Source organism: Pavona decussata, unplaced genomic scaffold (assembly GCF_977016875.1).
Source record: "Pavona decussata unplaced genomic scaffold, jaPavDecu1.1 SCAFFOLD_210, whole genome shotgun sequence".
Classification (NCBI taxonomy): Eukaryota; Metazoa; Cnidaria; class Anthozoa; order Scleractinia; family Agariciidae; genus Pavona; species Pavona decussata.
Genome location: NW_028145615.1, coordinates 1,166,240 through 1,181,859, shown reverse-complemented (window position 1 = coordinate 1,181,859; position 15,620 = coordinate 1,166,240). Strand labels below are relative to the sequence as shown.

Sequence of the window (15,620 nt, the reverse complement as noted above, 5' to 3'; positions counted from 1 at the left end):
AAAATGCTTTCAGTTTCTTTCGCTTTCCCGCGCGAGAACCGGAATGGTTTATCAGGGGAACCCATAAGGAAAAAAACAAAACAAAAAAGGGGCCGCTAGCAGGTGCAAGGTCAAGGCTGTGTGCTGGAAAAATACAGATTGACAAGCTTCCCAAGTTACAATTACTTTGCCTTGATTCTTTTTCTAGTGGTTTGTCGATTGCACTTGTACAACTAACATATCAGAGATACAATTAGTAGGCGCGTTTGTGTTGCGACACACGTGGTTATAAAGGTATTTGATTGCCAATGTACAATGCTACAAGGTTTAAAATATTTAAAAAAAAAAAAAAACTCCGTTGAGGTTGACAAAGACTAGTGTAATTAGTCGACTTCATATAATCTTGTTTAGAAGATCACCAGGTTTTGATCCCGTGCTAAAAATGTCACACTCTGGGCTTGTCTGGACCTCATTCTGCTTGTTCTGCAACGGCATCTTTTCAACCCAGGTACGACGGTGTTGCAATCGCCCAAACACGGACATCTCGTGAGTAACATAATGCTCTCTTTGTCATTTCGTGATTTCTATCCATCAGCAAACGTTGGCCACTTGCGCTGTGGTCTGGGGTTTCCTTGGAAATCCTGTAATGAAGTTGGGTAAGATTCCTTAGACAGTTAAGGACATATAAAAAAGACCTTTTAAGCGCTATGTGACTTACATGGCTCTGGTACTTGACTCCAGTCTTTGTAGTACGAAGCGACTGTCCTTACCTCCCCCTCCACTCCCTCTCTGTACATCACTGGCTTAACCACGCCATTTGTATAGCAGTATAAAGAGAAACAATGCGGGATAACAAACCAACCAATCCACTACAACACCGCTTAAAATACACATTGAAGGATGCTTTTAGACTACGGAAGCGGAGAGTGTCTGGTGAAAAAAAAAAAAAAAAAAAAGAGCGCTGGATGGATTGATTTGGTAGTAAGTCTTCCTTGTGAAGTTATGTTTAGGAAGCTAAGGGTTCAAAACAATCCAAACATCCACATTGCCTCCCCTCCCCCTCCGTTTTCTCTCACTCAGGACGAAAAGTAGCCTGCGCGTTGACGTCTCCTATTTCCCGGGAAATGCAGGCTAGGAGAAAAGTAGCTCTTAGAAACAATTTTACCCATAAAAGAAGAGAAAAGAATAGACTCTTTACAGAGCGACTATTACCGGGGTCACTTAAAACTGGCCAATCAGATCACAGTATGATACGAACAGTGAATAATTCCAAAAATTTGGGTTTTAACTGTTGTTTTCTGTCTACTCGTGATTGGTTCAATCGGCTTTGGTTGAAATTCATTGTTCTTTTCCTGCAATCTGATTGGCCAGTTTTGTTTAACTGACCCCGAAAATACCAGTCGCTCTGAAAAGACTCCCTTCGAACAAAGAAATGAAACGGATAAAAAGCCATTGTGCGCAGAATTCATGGTCATGAGAACACAATCTCTTGTACAGAAGGCAAGTGATCCACGAAAATAATGTATTAACAGGCGTATTCATGGAAGAAATGGTATTTTTTAAAACTGGTGATTAAATGAGAAAGGTGTATTGATAACTCAGTGACAAAAACCATACTACGAAAAAGAACTCAGAGACCAGGCTTTTCTTTTTCTGAGTATGCCCGTGTCTCTGACTGCTAAATATCTTTCCAATGTGTATTAATGTATAGATTCTTGAACGTCAAAATTCTAGTAACTATGGTCGCAAAACCAGCAAGATATAGTTGCGACAAGGACAGTGTCATAGCGAGGTACAAAAGTATAAGTCAACATGGTATAAGTTAAGACTAAAACAAACAAGGATATCATAACATACATGATAATTTGTCATGAAGATTCCATGTTGTGCAGCAGACACAGAATCCATCTCTGTCTTTGTCATCACAACATCTTTTAGGTCCAGTTGTTTGAGATCTGGAAGGCCACTGAGATTCTGCACAATAACGCTGACTCCTCGGCCGAGTGGATTACCACCTAACTGGAGAGTGCGTAGTTTTGACACATCCGACTTAATGGCTAAAGCCAGAGCAGTTGCCTCCTGTTCACCCATGTTTGTCCTTTCCATATTTAGATGCAGCAAACGAGGCACATTTTTTAACTGCTTAGCCAGCTCAGTGATCCCTTGACCGAGAGAGTTTTTCGACAGATCAAGGACTGTCAACTGAGCAACATGCTTTAGTGAAGTGGCAAGAGATAAGCATCCATGAATATCCATACCGACTTCGGACAGTGTTAAATAAGACAGCCTTGGTACATGGCAAAGATTTTCACAAAGGAATTTCACACTATCGCCCTGCAAGAGACTGTTTGTTATTGCGAACGAATATAAATTGGGAGCCTGGTGAAGAGAACAGGCGACAAAAGCAGCATCTGCAGTGGTCATTTTCAAATCTTCAAGTATCAAACGACTAAGATTTTCAGTGAAATTGATGTGAGAGACTGCATCATTGTCAAATTGGACGTGTCTTATGATAACGTCTCGTGGAGAAGCTACAGCAGACAACAAGTCACGGATGACTGTTAATTGCTCCTTTGTCCAGATAACAAAAACCTCAACCCCGTTGACCAATGAAAAACAGTTGCCATGAAAACGACCTTTCTCTACAGCATTCAAACTCAAAGTACTGCTGTTTCCTTGACTTTTTGATCGCTCACTGAGGGCCTGTTTCTTTTGAGAAGCCTCTGCTAATGGTGATGTCAAGTCTCTCAGCATTTTGTCATAACCAAAACAGTGCGTCCTGCAGATGCGACTGAAGTAAAGATATACCTTAACGCCTTCCTTCTTTAGAAAGAAGTGTTCCGATTGCAATTCAGAAACCACCGACATTCGAAGAAAATCGGAAGCCTTGAGTCTAAGGGCGGAACAAGTGACGACCACCGCCTGTAAATCATCAACTATGGAAACAAAGTCACCAAAACTACCGCGCTCGAAGAAAACATGGCTTGGTAAAGAAGAAGATCGCAGTACATGCTCCGCAGCTACTTTTCGAATGTTACGGGTGTTCACTGATATAGCTCCACCAACAGCAGATAGAAATAAAGGGTACACTTCTTGTCTAGTTGATGCTGAACAACTAATCAAGCACTCTAAACTAAAATCGCGAAATACTCCTTGGTATAAGGACAGATCATCTAAAGATGGCGTGCTGGTAAAGTAGCACTCTGTGAGACATTCCTTTTTACCAATGTACTCAAGAAGCTTAAAAGCTGCCCTCGCGCCATCCACGGACCATTCGCACATGAATTTTAGGATTTCCTTTAGCTTCAAAGCATTGCCAAAGGAATCGATTCTTCCTAAAGCAGCAGCTAACTGGCGCTCCTCTAACCTTGTCTCGTTCATCAAATACCACGCTGCTAAGAATTCTTGAATCGACTTGTGAAGAAACAATATAGTTTCTTTGGGATGTGTACTTGAAAGCCTCGAAAACTGAAAGAGACCCGAGCGAATCATCTTGGTGGTGAAGCTACCCATTTGAGAGTGTAGCTCCTTTAGATCAACAAAGACAGAACTTTTCAAAAGAGCTTCAAAGGCCAGTTTCCCTATCGCGGTAATCTCCATTCGGTGCTCATGGAGAATGTCTCGGCTGTCCAACGGAGCATCTTCCGCATCCTTCAAGCTCATGTGGCAAAGTAACGTCTCCACAAATCTTTCATGCAAGGCCAACTTTGATGTTGGCAGTTCTTTGCGATGCCTATTTTTCCAAATCAAGCACAACATCAAAAGAAGAAGAGGTATTTCTGCCAGGTCCCAGAGTTTTTCGTTGCTTAGGTAACTGTCAAATTCTTCAATCTCTTTTCCACTGCTGAGAAATTTCCCAGCAAATTCATTAACTTGCTCCTTGCTCTGGAATCCTCTGATTTCGCATTGCACGTGGCTAGACTTAACTAGTTCTTCACCTTCCATTGGTCTGGTTGTTATCATCACGTGACAATTCCTTAGCTGTTTGCCTTCCCATATCCCACGAATGGGTGAACGTTTTTCTGTACTGTACTCATCATAGCCGTCCAAAACAAGCAAAACTCTCTCCTGGTTTTGAAGGACGTAGTCGTAAAGACTGTAAGCTGAAATTGATCCGTCAGAAGCCAAAAGCTCAGAAGCTTCTAAAATATCAGGCAAAGTTTCGATTCCACAAACATCTTGCAACTTAATCAGAAGCAAAAGATCAAATTCTTTTAGAGTTTCTTTAGTCTCGTTCGCCCAGTCTACAGCAATTTTCTGTGAAAAGGTCGATTTGCCAATGCCAGGCCTTCCATAAACAAGCATTCTTTTAGGGCTAGTGACACGACCGTGGCCTTTGAATATCTCAGTGTAGTCGTCAAGTTCCTTCTTAGTTGTGCCTTTAGGCTTTTTGACGTCTCTCAGCCAGGATAGATTAGTGTAAACCTCATCAATATCCACGGTGTTGTCTCGTTCCCATGGTGTGATTCTCACCTTGCTCATGGTCGTGTTATAATGCATGCGTAACTGTTTTTGGCACTCCGTGACGTCCAGTGGATCTGGAAATAAAAGTACAAAGTCCAACTGAAATCCAGTCTGGGGGTTAAGAAACTGGATACCTGAAAACGTAAAAACTATACACTACTTTAGACACACTTACGAGGGGACATATCTTAAGTCTTATATATTTATCCTACCCAAACGTGGAAAATGAAAAACTGCAGGTCTTTCATTGGGACCAAGCAATTGAAGCATTTGGGATTCCAAGAATACAATTACCAATTTCAGCACAGGGTTCTAACGAACTTGCAACACTGTATCTAGTTTCAACAAACCTAGAACGCGCGTGCGTGTATCGTACTCTCTCCATATGGACTAAATAGTAAGCGAGATAGTAAAGCGTACAAGTTCAGATTTATTGTGCTCGACTGATTCTATGACCAAACTAGGTTGACGTTGCTCGACAGTCTGAGTGTGAGAATTTACAGGGGCCTGGCTAAGCCGACATTTCATGAAGAAAATAAAAATTGTCCTTAAACAAATCCCGGGGTGGGTGTAATTGATCGAGATTTCTCGTTCGCGTACATTTAGATAAACACAAAATGTCTCCGCCTTGTGAGGCACCAAATCATTCCACAGCCTGCAAAAATATACACATCGGGTCAGTTATTAAAAGACAGTTTAGACGGTATTTAACAAAACCACGCTCTAAGCTATTTTCAATTTTGCCCACAGTCAAATCTAAACATTGTCTACTGTTTACAGTAACAAGAAGGCTTGCATCCCAGATTAGAAAACTATTTATCTCCCTAAAATAAACCACTTATCAACAGATTTGGAGGCCCAAGGATTGTCTTAAGCCGCGATCTACGTTAGACTTTGTTTAAATAACTGGCCCATCGTCTCTTCTTCTTGACTTACCTGCTTTCAAAGAGGCCGACCGTGGTTTCGGATTAACCAGTGATGCTTTGAGTTCATCAAGCTTCGCTACCATCTCATATAACTTGTCCTTGATGCTCTCCTCATCTCTATTCCACTGTTTCAAAAGCTCTCTGTAGTGTTCCTCGATGTCAGGGTCCATGGATTCATCTTTAAGATCGTCAATAGCGGTTTCATAAGGTGCTCCTCCCAATCTCACCAGCGTCTCACGGACATTGTTCCAACAGGCATTGAATGTTGCATCATCAACTGAGGCCTGGCTGGCGTGACCATAAACTGTGTTTCTGTAAAACTTGACCCGAGCGATGTCAGCCTCGGGAGTTAGATCTGTTGCCACTGGAAGAGTATCCCACCCAGTGACAGGAGAAGCCAGACCACAGATATTCCTGAGAAGCACCATCAGCAGGGTGACATCAAAATCCTTGGATGACGCTGAAGCTTTGCCGCCGGGATACAGTTTGTTCCATTGTAATGGATTTAGAACTTTCTTCTTCTCAAGTGACTGTAATATGGCATGTACTGCGGGATTCGACAAAACTTTGTGAAGGTTTGCTGGCGGATAAATTCTGTCAAAGGTGTCTCTTAGTACCTGCGACCCAACATCTATCAGAAGGCGACATAGCCGGGAATAATTAGTTGTTTCTTTGGTGAAAGGAAATGCTGGTGCTGCAGATGCCATGCTGGGACAGATGAACTGCAATCAGTCTATATATAAAAAAATTAAAGAGACTTGGTGTATACGTTAATTAACAAATCGACGGCAGTTTTCTTATAGACTATAAAATAACGTCATAAAATGTGCGTCATCTATATCTTATGGTCTATAAGGGTATAGAACATAGAAAACTGCCGTCGATTTGTTTTTTACAATAACATGGAAAAAGTACGAGCGGAATTGGCTATTTTTTTCGTTGAGAAAGCGCGCGCGTTACATCTGACGTCATTTTTATTGTCTGTACTCTTATAGACAATAGCTAAGAACCAATCAGCGCGCGGGAATATTGACAGTTATTGTAAAAACGTATTCTGAAACAACCCTAGTAATTTGAGATTTTTTATTTGCTTAACTTCAGACAATAAACGCGCATTGTGTATGACTAGTTTATAGGGCCGATTTAGCACAGTGCATTAAAATCGTGACAACAATTTTTAACTTAGCGACAAAGTCCACGAAACAACTTAACCGGGCCAGCCCGGGTATGGGTTACGACATCGCTACACCATCGCGCACTAAAATTTCCCATCGATAATTCCATAAAGCCAATGGTGTGTGAAAAAAAAAAAAGCTGATGATGGATGAACAAATGTAAAGTCATCGGATTAGGTGATGATACCAGAGGCAGCCTGGCTCATGTATCGGTCCCAAAGTGATCAGGTTAATTGTACTAGCGACACGAGTACTGGTCCGAACACGCGAGCCCTTATTTCACTGTCAAAACTGGGCATGGCTTGATCAAGCGTTTTGATAATATTAGCGCAAGTAAATTTATGCAAAGCAGTTACTCTGGGATTAAATGCGTGCTACTGAATATTTCGTGTTTGTGCTCATGTTCGTGCAATCGACCTTCTAAAAATTCCTGATTGGAGGACTGGAAATAATGTTGTCTTTTAAATCAGTAGTCGGAGGCAATGGAATCCTGGTAGAATGATATAAACTAGCGTGACCAAGACAAAACAGCGTGACTAAAAATAGAATAAAACAATAACACTTCCTGTTTGGACTTTGTGCTTATAGATGGATGACAATTACTGGCGGAAATTAATGCTGATTTCATCTGATTTATCTATAGGTGATACCTGACAAGTACGTTAAAGGATGTCGTTTTCGTCTCGCAAACATCGACGGGCCTTCAAAAGGGATATTTGTCCACACTGAGAAGATTTGATCTGTTCGAATTTTTAATTTAGCATGATTCCTTAACCCCGAAATTTACAAGCTGTTGCTCACTTAGCGAATATCCTTGCTTTAATTTGTCGCAAAGACGAATGGAATTAATTTTCCTATCATGATATTACCAAAGCATTAGGTGATATAAAAACTTCAAAGAAACGCTAGTTTTTCTTCCAATTCAATCCGAACGTCTCAGGCGATTCCTTAGACTAATAAAGGAGGTGCCGGGTTCTCGAAGTAGCGGTGTATTTCGTGATTATTACACTCGACACTTCATACTATGGAAACCGCGCCGACAGTAAGTTTAAGATTAGCAAAACTCGGCTTAATTTCCTGGCCGTTAAGTGATTCAACGCGATATCCAAGCTTGAATGTCCTCTTAATACAAAACCAGGTCTGTGTAAACTATTTCATAAGCAAAGATCGAAAATTACTGACTTGACCACAGCTAAGCTAAGAAAAGTAAACAAACTACTAGAACAACCAACTACTCAAGCTCAGAGTCAGTATACCGGGTACAAAGTGAGCAGAGGTTTCCCGAGATCGCTCAATGTGTCTTTTAGCTATTAGACAGGTTTTGTTATAGATTTTAAAGAGTTACAATTCCCAACAAGACTTACTGAACGCCTCAACATTCCTGTCATGTACCTGACCACGGCAGCATTTGCTTCGTGGAAGTAGTCTGTATGTATGCTGTATAAATACTACACAAGCAAATCTGTTCTATTACTGTGAGACTTGTAATACCTTAAAGTTCTTGTTTTCCTGTCACCACAGTGTAAATATAAAACAGAAACACATACTGGATCCTGTGAAACAAACCAAATCAATGTTTGCACAAGCTGCCAAGACGTTTTGGGAGATTGTGAAATTTTAAAAACCTGATCATGTGACTCTGGTTGAGAAAAGATAACATCGGCCTAAGGGAGGTGACGTCATCAGGTTATTCTTCGGAGCAGCCACGAACCGAGATCCGATTATACCGGAAATTGACCTGCATTCACTCTCTTTCAGTGGTAATGGCGGACGACGTCGGGGAAATAAAGACTTCGAACGTTTGTTAGGATTCGTTATGGTAGAATACAGAGTTCTTTCCACTTTCGTTTCTCGGCGTCTGAACACTGACCTCAAGGATTTTACGTTCGATTTGTGGAAGAAACGTGGAACTATGAAAACAGTCAAGATTTGCTCAGGTAACATCGACCTACGGGAGGTTAACATCGACGTAAAGGAGGTTAACATCGGCCTACGGGAGGTTAACATCGACCTAAGGGAGGTACGTTTTATAGCACCACGTTTGTATCGTATGTGTTATACTGGCACAATCGTACACATGGAAAGCTTATTTGCAAGCATTAAAACTTACAATCTTGCAGGAGCTTTTCTAATCATTGACCTGAGTGTCATTTCATTAATTTTATTACCAACTCATAACATCCGCCTACAGGAGGTTAACATCTACCTAAGGGAGGTACAGTGGCTTACAGTGTATATTTTATAACTTGTCAATTCATAGACATAGAAGCTTACTCTCTAGCAGGGAAACTTGGGATCATAAGGAGCTTTTCTATCATTGACTTGAATTTCATAAATATTTTCATTTTTACCAACTCATAACATCCGCCTATAGGAGGTAAACATCTACCTAAGGGAAGTTATGGTATTATAATAAGGAAGGATGGACTTGAAGAAAGCTTACGAATCTTAAGGGGCTTTTGCATTTCGTGTACATGCCGTTTTAGAATAAATTTATTTATAAAGAATTATTATTATTATTATTATTATTATTATTATTATTATTATTATTTGAAAAGCCTTTTAATCTCACTAGAATGAGATTAATGAGAGTTTTCTCATTTTTTTATTTACACTCATAACATGGAATATAATATATTATTATCAATATTAATTTTTGGCAACACACTGACCTATGCTGGGCCATTTATATTCATCTAATGAAACAATTTTACGGCCATAAAGATTTGCTCTGAGAGGTGTTATGGGTTTAAATAGAAAAAATGCAGGTGCATTAAAATAGCATAATAGCTGTTATGATGATTAAAGGCAATATTATTGTTTTCTTGTTGTTGTTGTCGTTTTTTCTTGGTTGACCCCATCAACCTGTAATTTCCACATTAAATTTTGCTAGGAGTGACTGTTTATGACTGTTGAAATGATAGATCATTTTTAAAAATATAACCCTCAATATGTCAGAAATATTTATTTTAATTTAATTTGTGATCACTTACAAGAGGTTTGACTGTTTGACGGCTTACTACAGCACATTAACAATATTGGTTTTATTTTATTTCTTTTCAGAATTCAATACTTAAACTGTGCAGACCGCTGAAGAAACTGCTACTTCAAAGACACCTATGACTCATCAATTCCTCAAAAGACATTGTGTACAACAGATGTTGTTGAACTGTTATTGTCAAGCTTGACCTCTCGTCATGTGGCAAAATTATGTAAAATTTGATATTCAAGTTTGTAGGGTTAATTGATGGAGGATCTCCCATATAATGATGGATTGGATGCAAATGGTCATAATTTTGTTCCTCTCTGGCAGGAAATTGTGTAGATTGGTATATATGTACCACTTAGAGTACAAAGATACAAAATGACCAACATTTTTAGGTAATGTTTAATTGGAAGAAAGATTCTTAGTCCTTTCTAGAACCTAAGGACGGTGCCTACTATTGTTACTGCGCATACATTCTGTGCATCTGGAGATACTCGGGTTTCCTATGGGTGGTGCCTACTATTACAGGGATATTTTTGCGCACTTTAAAACTATGCGGAGAAAGCAGAACTTAGCAAGTGATTTTGGTTTCCAAAAAGAAAATTGGGGGGAAATCATGCATTTTTCAGAGATAATAAAGCTTCAATTTGGAAAAAAGCGCCCTACATTGCTTTGTATTTTGCTGCTTTTTAGAATAATTGTTGCTTGGTTATCTCTAAAAAATGCGTGGTTACCCCCAATTTCCTTAAATTTGGCTTTCAATACCCGCTACCAAGATCTGCTTTTCCCGCATAGTGATAAACCGTGCAAAAATACTTTGCTATTAGTAGGCACCGTCCTTAAGCTGCTGTGAAAAGAAATCCCAAAAATATAACTGAGGGTCTTTCTTCTACTTAATCTTTCACCTGATATTGAAATGTATCTTTCAAATATCCATATTCAATTACAGTTATGGTTGCTAACCTTTATGGCTATTGAGTCAAAAAGATATGACATAAAGAGCTATTATAATTTTTGTAAGTCAACAAATCAGTACCTCAAGTAAAGGTCAAAATGAAATTGAGCCATGCCATGAACCTTTGAGTGTGCTTTTCAAAAGATCCAAATGACCACCCCTAAATGTTTTCATTTTCAGGTTTTAAGCTCATGACGTGTCATTTGTTATCAAGTAAGCTCTATGCTTCTAAATACGGGTGGAACGTTGTCATGAGTTGGAGAACAAGTCAAATTTGAACAAAAAATAAATGCCTTGTCCCCCCCCCCCTCCCACATGGCATTTGCCCCCCCCCCCCCCTCCCACATGGCATTTGACCATGTACCATGCCTGGGAAGAAGGGAATTTTATTTGGCTGGGGTAGAGAAATTGAACTGAATTTACACTGTACCTTTGGCATTGGAGAATTTGGACTTTTCTCTTTTTTTTTCTTCTGTTTGAATACAATAATAATTATTGAACAACTGAGACAATATAATATATAATGCTCTTTATTCATGATGATAGTACAAGAGAGTGCATGGTAATTAGTAATACCTGTAAATCGATATTGAGATGCCGAAGCGGGGGGCTTATATGGCACAATTCATACAGGAGATTGGTCAAAATGGTGCAATTACTTTACAGTTTACAAATAAATAAATAAATAAATAAATAGATAAATATTAATGTTAATAATAGTGGTGATAATACTAATAATAATAATAATAATAATAATAATAATAATAATAATAATAATAATAACTTAAATGAAAAAAAATTAAATAAATAACAAATAAAATATTAAATTAAGCGAAGCCGTGTATACGAGAGTTCAAAAGGACATGAATTCACAATTTGATTGGAAGTAATCTCTAAGTTTTTGTCTACAATTCGAGATAGTAAGCGAATTACCTAAATCAAGAGGGTTGTCATTCCAAATTTGAGGGCCTTGTGCATGAAGTGCAAAAGCCCCTTAAAATTCATAAGTTTTCTTCAAGTCAATTCTTCCCTATTATAATACATACTTGCATGGTGCTATAAACATCATGACCTCCCTCAGGTAGATGTTTACATGTACCTCCTGTATACGTAGGTGGAATTGTTATCACTTGGTAAAAATAAAATGAAATTCAAGTCAATGATAAAAAAGCTCCTTATGATCCCAAGTTTCCCTGCTGAAGAGTAAGCTTCTATGCGTATGAATTGAGTACACAATATCTTTTGTGGAATTAATGAGTCATAGGTGTCTTTGAAGTAGCTGTTTCTTCAGTGGTCTGTGCAGTTTAAGTATTGCATTCTGAAAAGAAATAAAATAAAACCAATATTGTTAATGTACTGTAGTAAGCAATGAGAGAGTAATGTACAATCGTCTTTTAAGGTTTCTTAATAATCATAACATTCTCTCTGACAATCAGTATGGTTTTCGCAAGCATCACTCCACCGCTAGCGCTTATGCTCTTACTTGTTTATATGACAAAATCTCTTCCGCCATTGACAATAAGGAATGCACAGTTGGTATTTTTATAGACTTGTCCAAGGCCTTTGACACCGTTGATCATAACATTTTGATTTCAAAATTAGAGCATTATGGTGCTCATGGCACTTCACTGAGAGGGTTCGAAAGCTATCTAAGCAATAGACAACAATATGTGGAATTTAATGGTGTCAGTACGGAGTCTTGCGAAATTAAGTGCAGGGTGCCCCAGGGTTCTATACTAGGTCCCCTACTATTTCTACTCTATATAAATGATCTGTGTAACGTGTCAAAGGTCGTGGATTTTATTCTTTTTGCAGATGATACAAACATATTTTTCTCCCACAAAGATTTTAACTTGCTTCCTGGAATCTTGAATTCTGAAATGCTTAAATTAACTCAATGGTGTCGAGCAAACAAGCTGTCCATTAACTTTAAAAATCAAATTTTATGGTTTTTAGTCCACCCCAAAGGAGGAAAACACTTGATATATCTATTCAAATTGACAACAATGCAATTGAACATGTGAAAGAGACAGTATTTTTAGGTGTTATCCTCGATGAGCATTTGTCATGGAAGCCTCACATTCTTAGTGTTTCTAGAAAAATATCAAAATCAATAGGTATTATTTATGTCTAGTTTTTGCCTTCCCAAAACCTCCTTACGCTCCTTGTACTATAGTCTAGTTTACCCTTACTTAATTTATTGTGTTTCTGTGTGGGGATCGACATATCAGTCTAATTTAAATCGGATTATTGTTCTGCAAAAGAAGATAATCAGAATAATATCTAAAGTTTCTTTTGATGCTCATACTGGTGTTCTTTTTTAAAAAGAACAGGAGATTTTAAAATTCTCTGACATTTATTTATACCAAATAGGTAAATTTATGTATCTTTTTAAAAGAAGCTTACTTCCAAATTGTTTTCGCGATATGTTTACTCTTGCAAGCCAGATACATTCTTATAATACACGAAATTCCAACCTTTTCTATATACCTTATTGTCGAACTAATCTTCGAAAATTCTCAATTCGGTTTCAAGGTCCTACGCTTTTCAACTCGCTTAGTCGTGAAATTCAAAACAGGAAAGTATCAATTTGGCAAAAGACTTAGAAAATTCCTTCTTTCTAAGTTAAATTGACTCTTTGTTGAGCTACACACCTTTTTCTTTTTTTTTTTCTTTCTTTCTTTTTTTTTTCTTCTTTGAAAAAAAAATTAATTGGAATTTTCATTCAGTACCATTAACTTCTATGGTTTATCCTATAGTTCCAGGACGCCTATAGTTAATAAGCCCCAGGCTTCTATATAGGCTTCCTAGCCTTTAACACATTTCATCTTGTAAATAGTTTAGTAGGAATATTGTGTATCATCTTTAATGTATTTATGTTGCATTTTTTGGTTAATGGCAAATAAAAAATGAAGCAGTCAAACAGTCAAACCTCTTGTAAGTCAGATCACAAATCAAATTAAAATAAATTCTGACATATTAAGGATTACATTTTTGAAAAATGATCTATCATTTCTACAGTCATAAACAGTCACTTCTAGCAAAATCTAATGTGGAAATTACAGGTTGATGGGGTCAACCAAGAAAAAAATGACAACAACAACAAGAGAACAATTTATTGCCTTTCACTGTATTCCATGTTATGAGTGTAAATAAAAAAATGAGAAAACTCTCATTTATCTCATTCTAGTGAGATTAAAAGGCTTTTCAAATAATAATAATAATAATAATAATAATAATAATAATAATAATAATAATAATAATAATAATTATTATTATTATTTATAAATAAATTTATTCTAAAATGGCATGTACACAAAATGCAAGAGCTCCTTAAGCTTTCTTCCATTCCATCCTTCCTTATTATAATACCATAACCTCCCTTAGGTAGATGTTTACCTCCTATAGGCGGATGTTATGAGTTGGTAAAAATGAAAATATTTATGAAATTCAAGTCAATGATAGAAAAGCTCCTTATGATCCCAAGTTTCCCTGCTAGAGAGTAAGCTTCCATGCCTATGAATTGACTTTTATAATACATAAGTTATAAAATGTACACTGTGAGCCCCTGTACCTCTCTTAGGTAGATGTTAACCTCCTGTAGGTGGATGTCATGAGTTGGCAATAAATGAAATGACACTCAGGTCAATGATTAGAAAAGCTCCTGCAAGATTGTAAGTTTTAAATTATGCTTGCAAATAAGCTTTGCATGTGTACGATTGTGCCAGTATAACACATACGATACAAACGTGGTGCTATAAAACGAACCTCCCTCGATGTTAACCTCCCGTAGGCCGATGTTAACCTCCTTTAGGTCGATGTTAACCTCCCGTAGGTCGATGTTACCTGAGCAAATCTTGACTGTTTTCATAGTTCCACGTTTCTTCCACAAATCGAACGTAAAATCCTTGAGGTCAGTGTTCAGACGCCGAGAAACGAAAGTGGAAAGAACTCTGTATTCTACCATAACGAATCCTAACAAACGTTCGAAGTCTTTATTTCCCCGACGTCGTCCGCCATTACTACTGAAAGAGAGTGAATGCAGGTCAATTTCCGGTATAATCGGATCTCGGTTCGTGGCTGCTCCGAAGAATAACCTGATGACGTCACCTCCCTTAGGCCGATGTTATCTTTTCTCAACCTGTGACTCTTGACCATATCATGTTGCGTGACCGCTGTCGCGTGACTTTTCGATTCGTTCATACCCTGTACGGACGCCCGGATAATACGGACACTCTGGGAAGTCCCCTTGATGTCTGTATTAACCGGTTTTCACTGTATTATCGAGGAGCCATTAACCTCGATTTCTCTCCTATAGAGAACTTGATGCCGTGAAACTGTCAGTCGGAAACACCGCATTAAACTATCACAGGGTTAAAACAAATGTGTAAAAATGTAAAACCCTTGTACTCTCCCCCCCCCCTCTATTTGTTTTTCAATTCCTACATTTTCCGGCGAAAGCAACGCTGGGTATGTTCCTGCAATTTTGCTACATTCTCTTTCTTAGATCTTTTCCAGATTCATCAAATAAACTTTATTAGTTAATGCTTGCACATTGATAAATCCGTCAAGGAGTTGTTTGTTTACATGGGGCTGAGTTCAACGTTGCCTCCCTTACGCATCCCACTGGATGGTCTAAGAGACCATGTGGTATTGGAGTTCACAAAAGAAACTCGGGGATATCTGTAATCTTGACCTCGGTTGGTTACCGTGCTAAACTATGCCTTTGCGTAAAATGTTGAAATGTTTAGCGCATTAAATTTTCTATTGCTTTGCGCTGCGTTTACCGGGGTATCGGCATTTACACTCACTAAAATTTTACCCAGGTAAGTAAAACGCTCAAGTATAAACACGACACAAGATGGCCCCAGGCCACGTGATCAATTTAAACCAATCAGACTTGGAGAAAACTTGTTGCTGAACTATAATAGCGGAATTGCGTTTTTTTCTCTCCCGCTTGTTGGTGGACAAGGCCCAAAAGTTTGGATGGCAGCTAAAACAGACTACTCGTTTCCTATGAGCGATAAACAACGAGGCCTTATTGGCTCATATTCAGAAAACTTGCGCACACATTCCAATTGTTAACTATAACGGATAATGCATGTCACTAGCGAAAAGCCGCTAGTCCAAGTCAC

General features: G+C 38.3%; 1 protein-coding gene and 1 long non-coding RNA gene across 3 annotated transcripts; one reads left to right on the top strand and one right to left on the bottom strand.

Moving 5' to 3' along the window:
• Positions 1 to 323: 323 nt before the first annotated feature.
• Positions 324 to 8,132, bottom strand: LOC146460639 (NLR family CARD domain-containing protein 4-like). Its single transcript, XM_085088018.1, has 4 exons — positions 8,036 to 8,132; positions 5,380 to 6,102; positions 1,837 to 4,517; positions 324 to 620 (listed from the first exon to the last, which is right to left on the bottom strand). The coding sequence occupies exons 2-4, from the start codon at positions 6,074 to 6,076 to the stop codon at positions 564 to 566; spliced, it is 3,435 nt and encodes a 1,144-aa protein (XP_084944144.1). The 5' UTR covers positions 6,077 to 6,102; positions 8,036 to 8,132; the 3' UTR covers positions 324 to 563.
• Positions 8,133 to 8,245: 113 nt separating this feature from the next.
• LOC146460638 (uncharacterized) lies at positions 8,246 to 10,635 on the top strand. 2 transcript variants are annotated; one of them, XR_014857590.1, is made up of 3 exons: positions 8,246 to 8,564; positions 9,608 to 10,484; positions 10,533 to 10,635. It is a non-coding gene; the product is annotated as an uncharacterized LOC146460638 (long non-coding RNA). The 2 variants fall into 2 exon arrangements; XR_014857589.1 differs by lacking the exon at positions 10,533 to 10,635 and having other exon boundaries at positions 9,608 to 9,922.
• Positions 10,636 to 15,620: the final 4,985 nt, after the last annotated feature.

Excerpts from the sequence above, each read along its gene's own strand:
- LOC146460639 (XM_085088018.1), bottom strand. The coding sequence starts at position 6,076 with ATGGCATCTGCAGCACCAGCATTTCCTTTCACCAAAGAAACAACTAAT. Across the intron at positions 4,518-5,379 it reads GTCGGCCTCTTTGAAAGCAG|ATCCACTGGACGTCACGGAG; the intron begins GTAAGTCAAGAA and ends TTTTATTTCCAG. Across the intron at positions 621-1,836 it reads TCTTCATGACAAATTATCAT|GATTTCCAAGGAAACCCCAG; the intron begins GTATGTTATGAT and ends ACTTCATTACAG.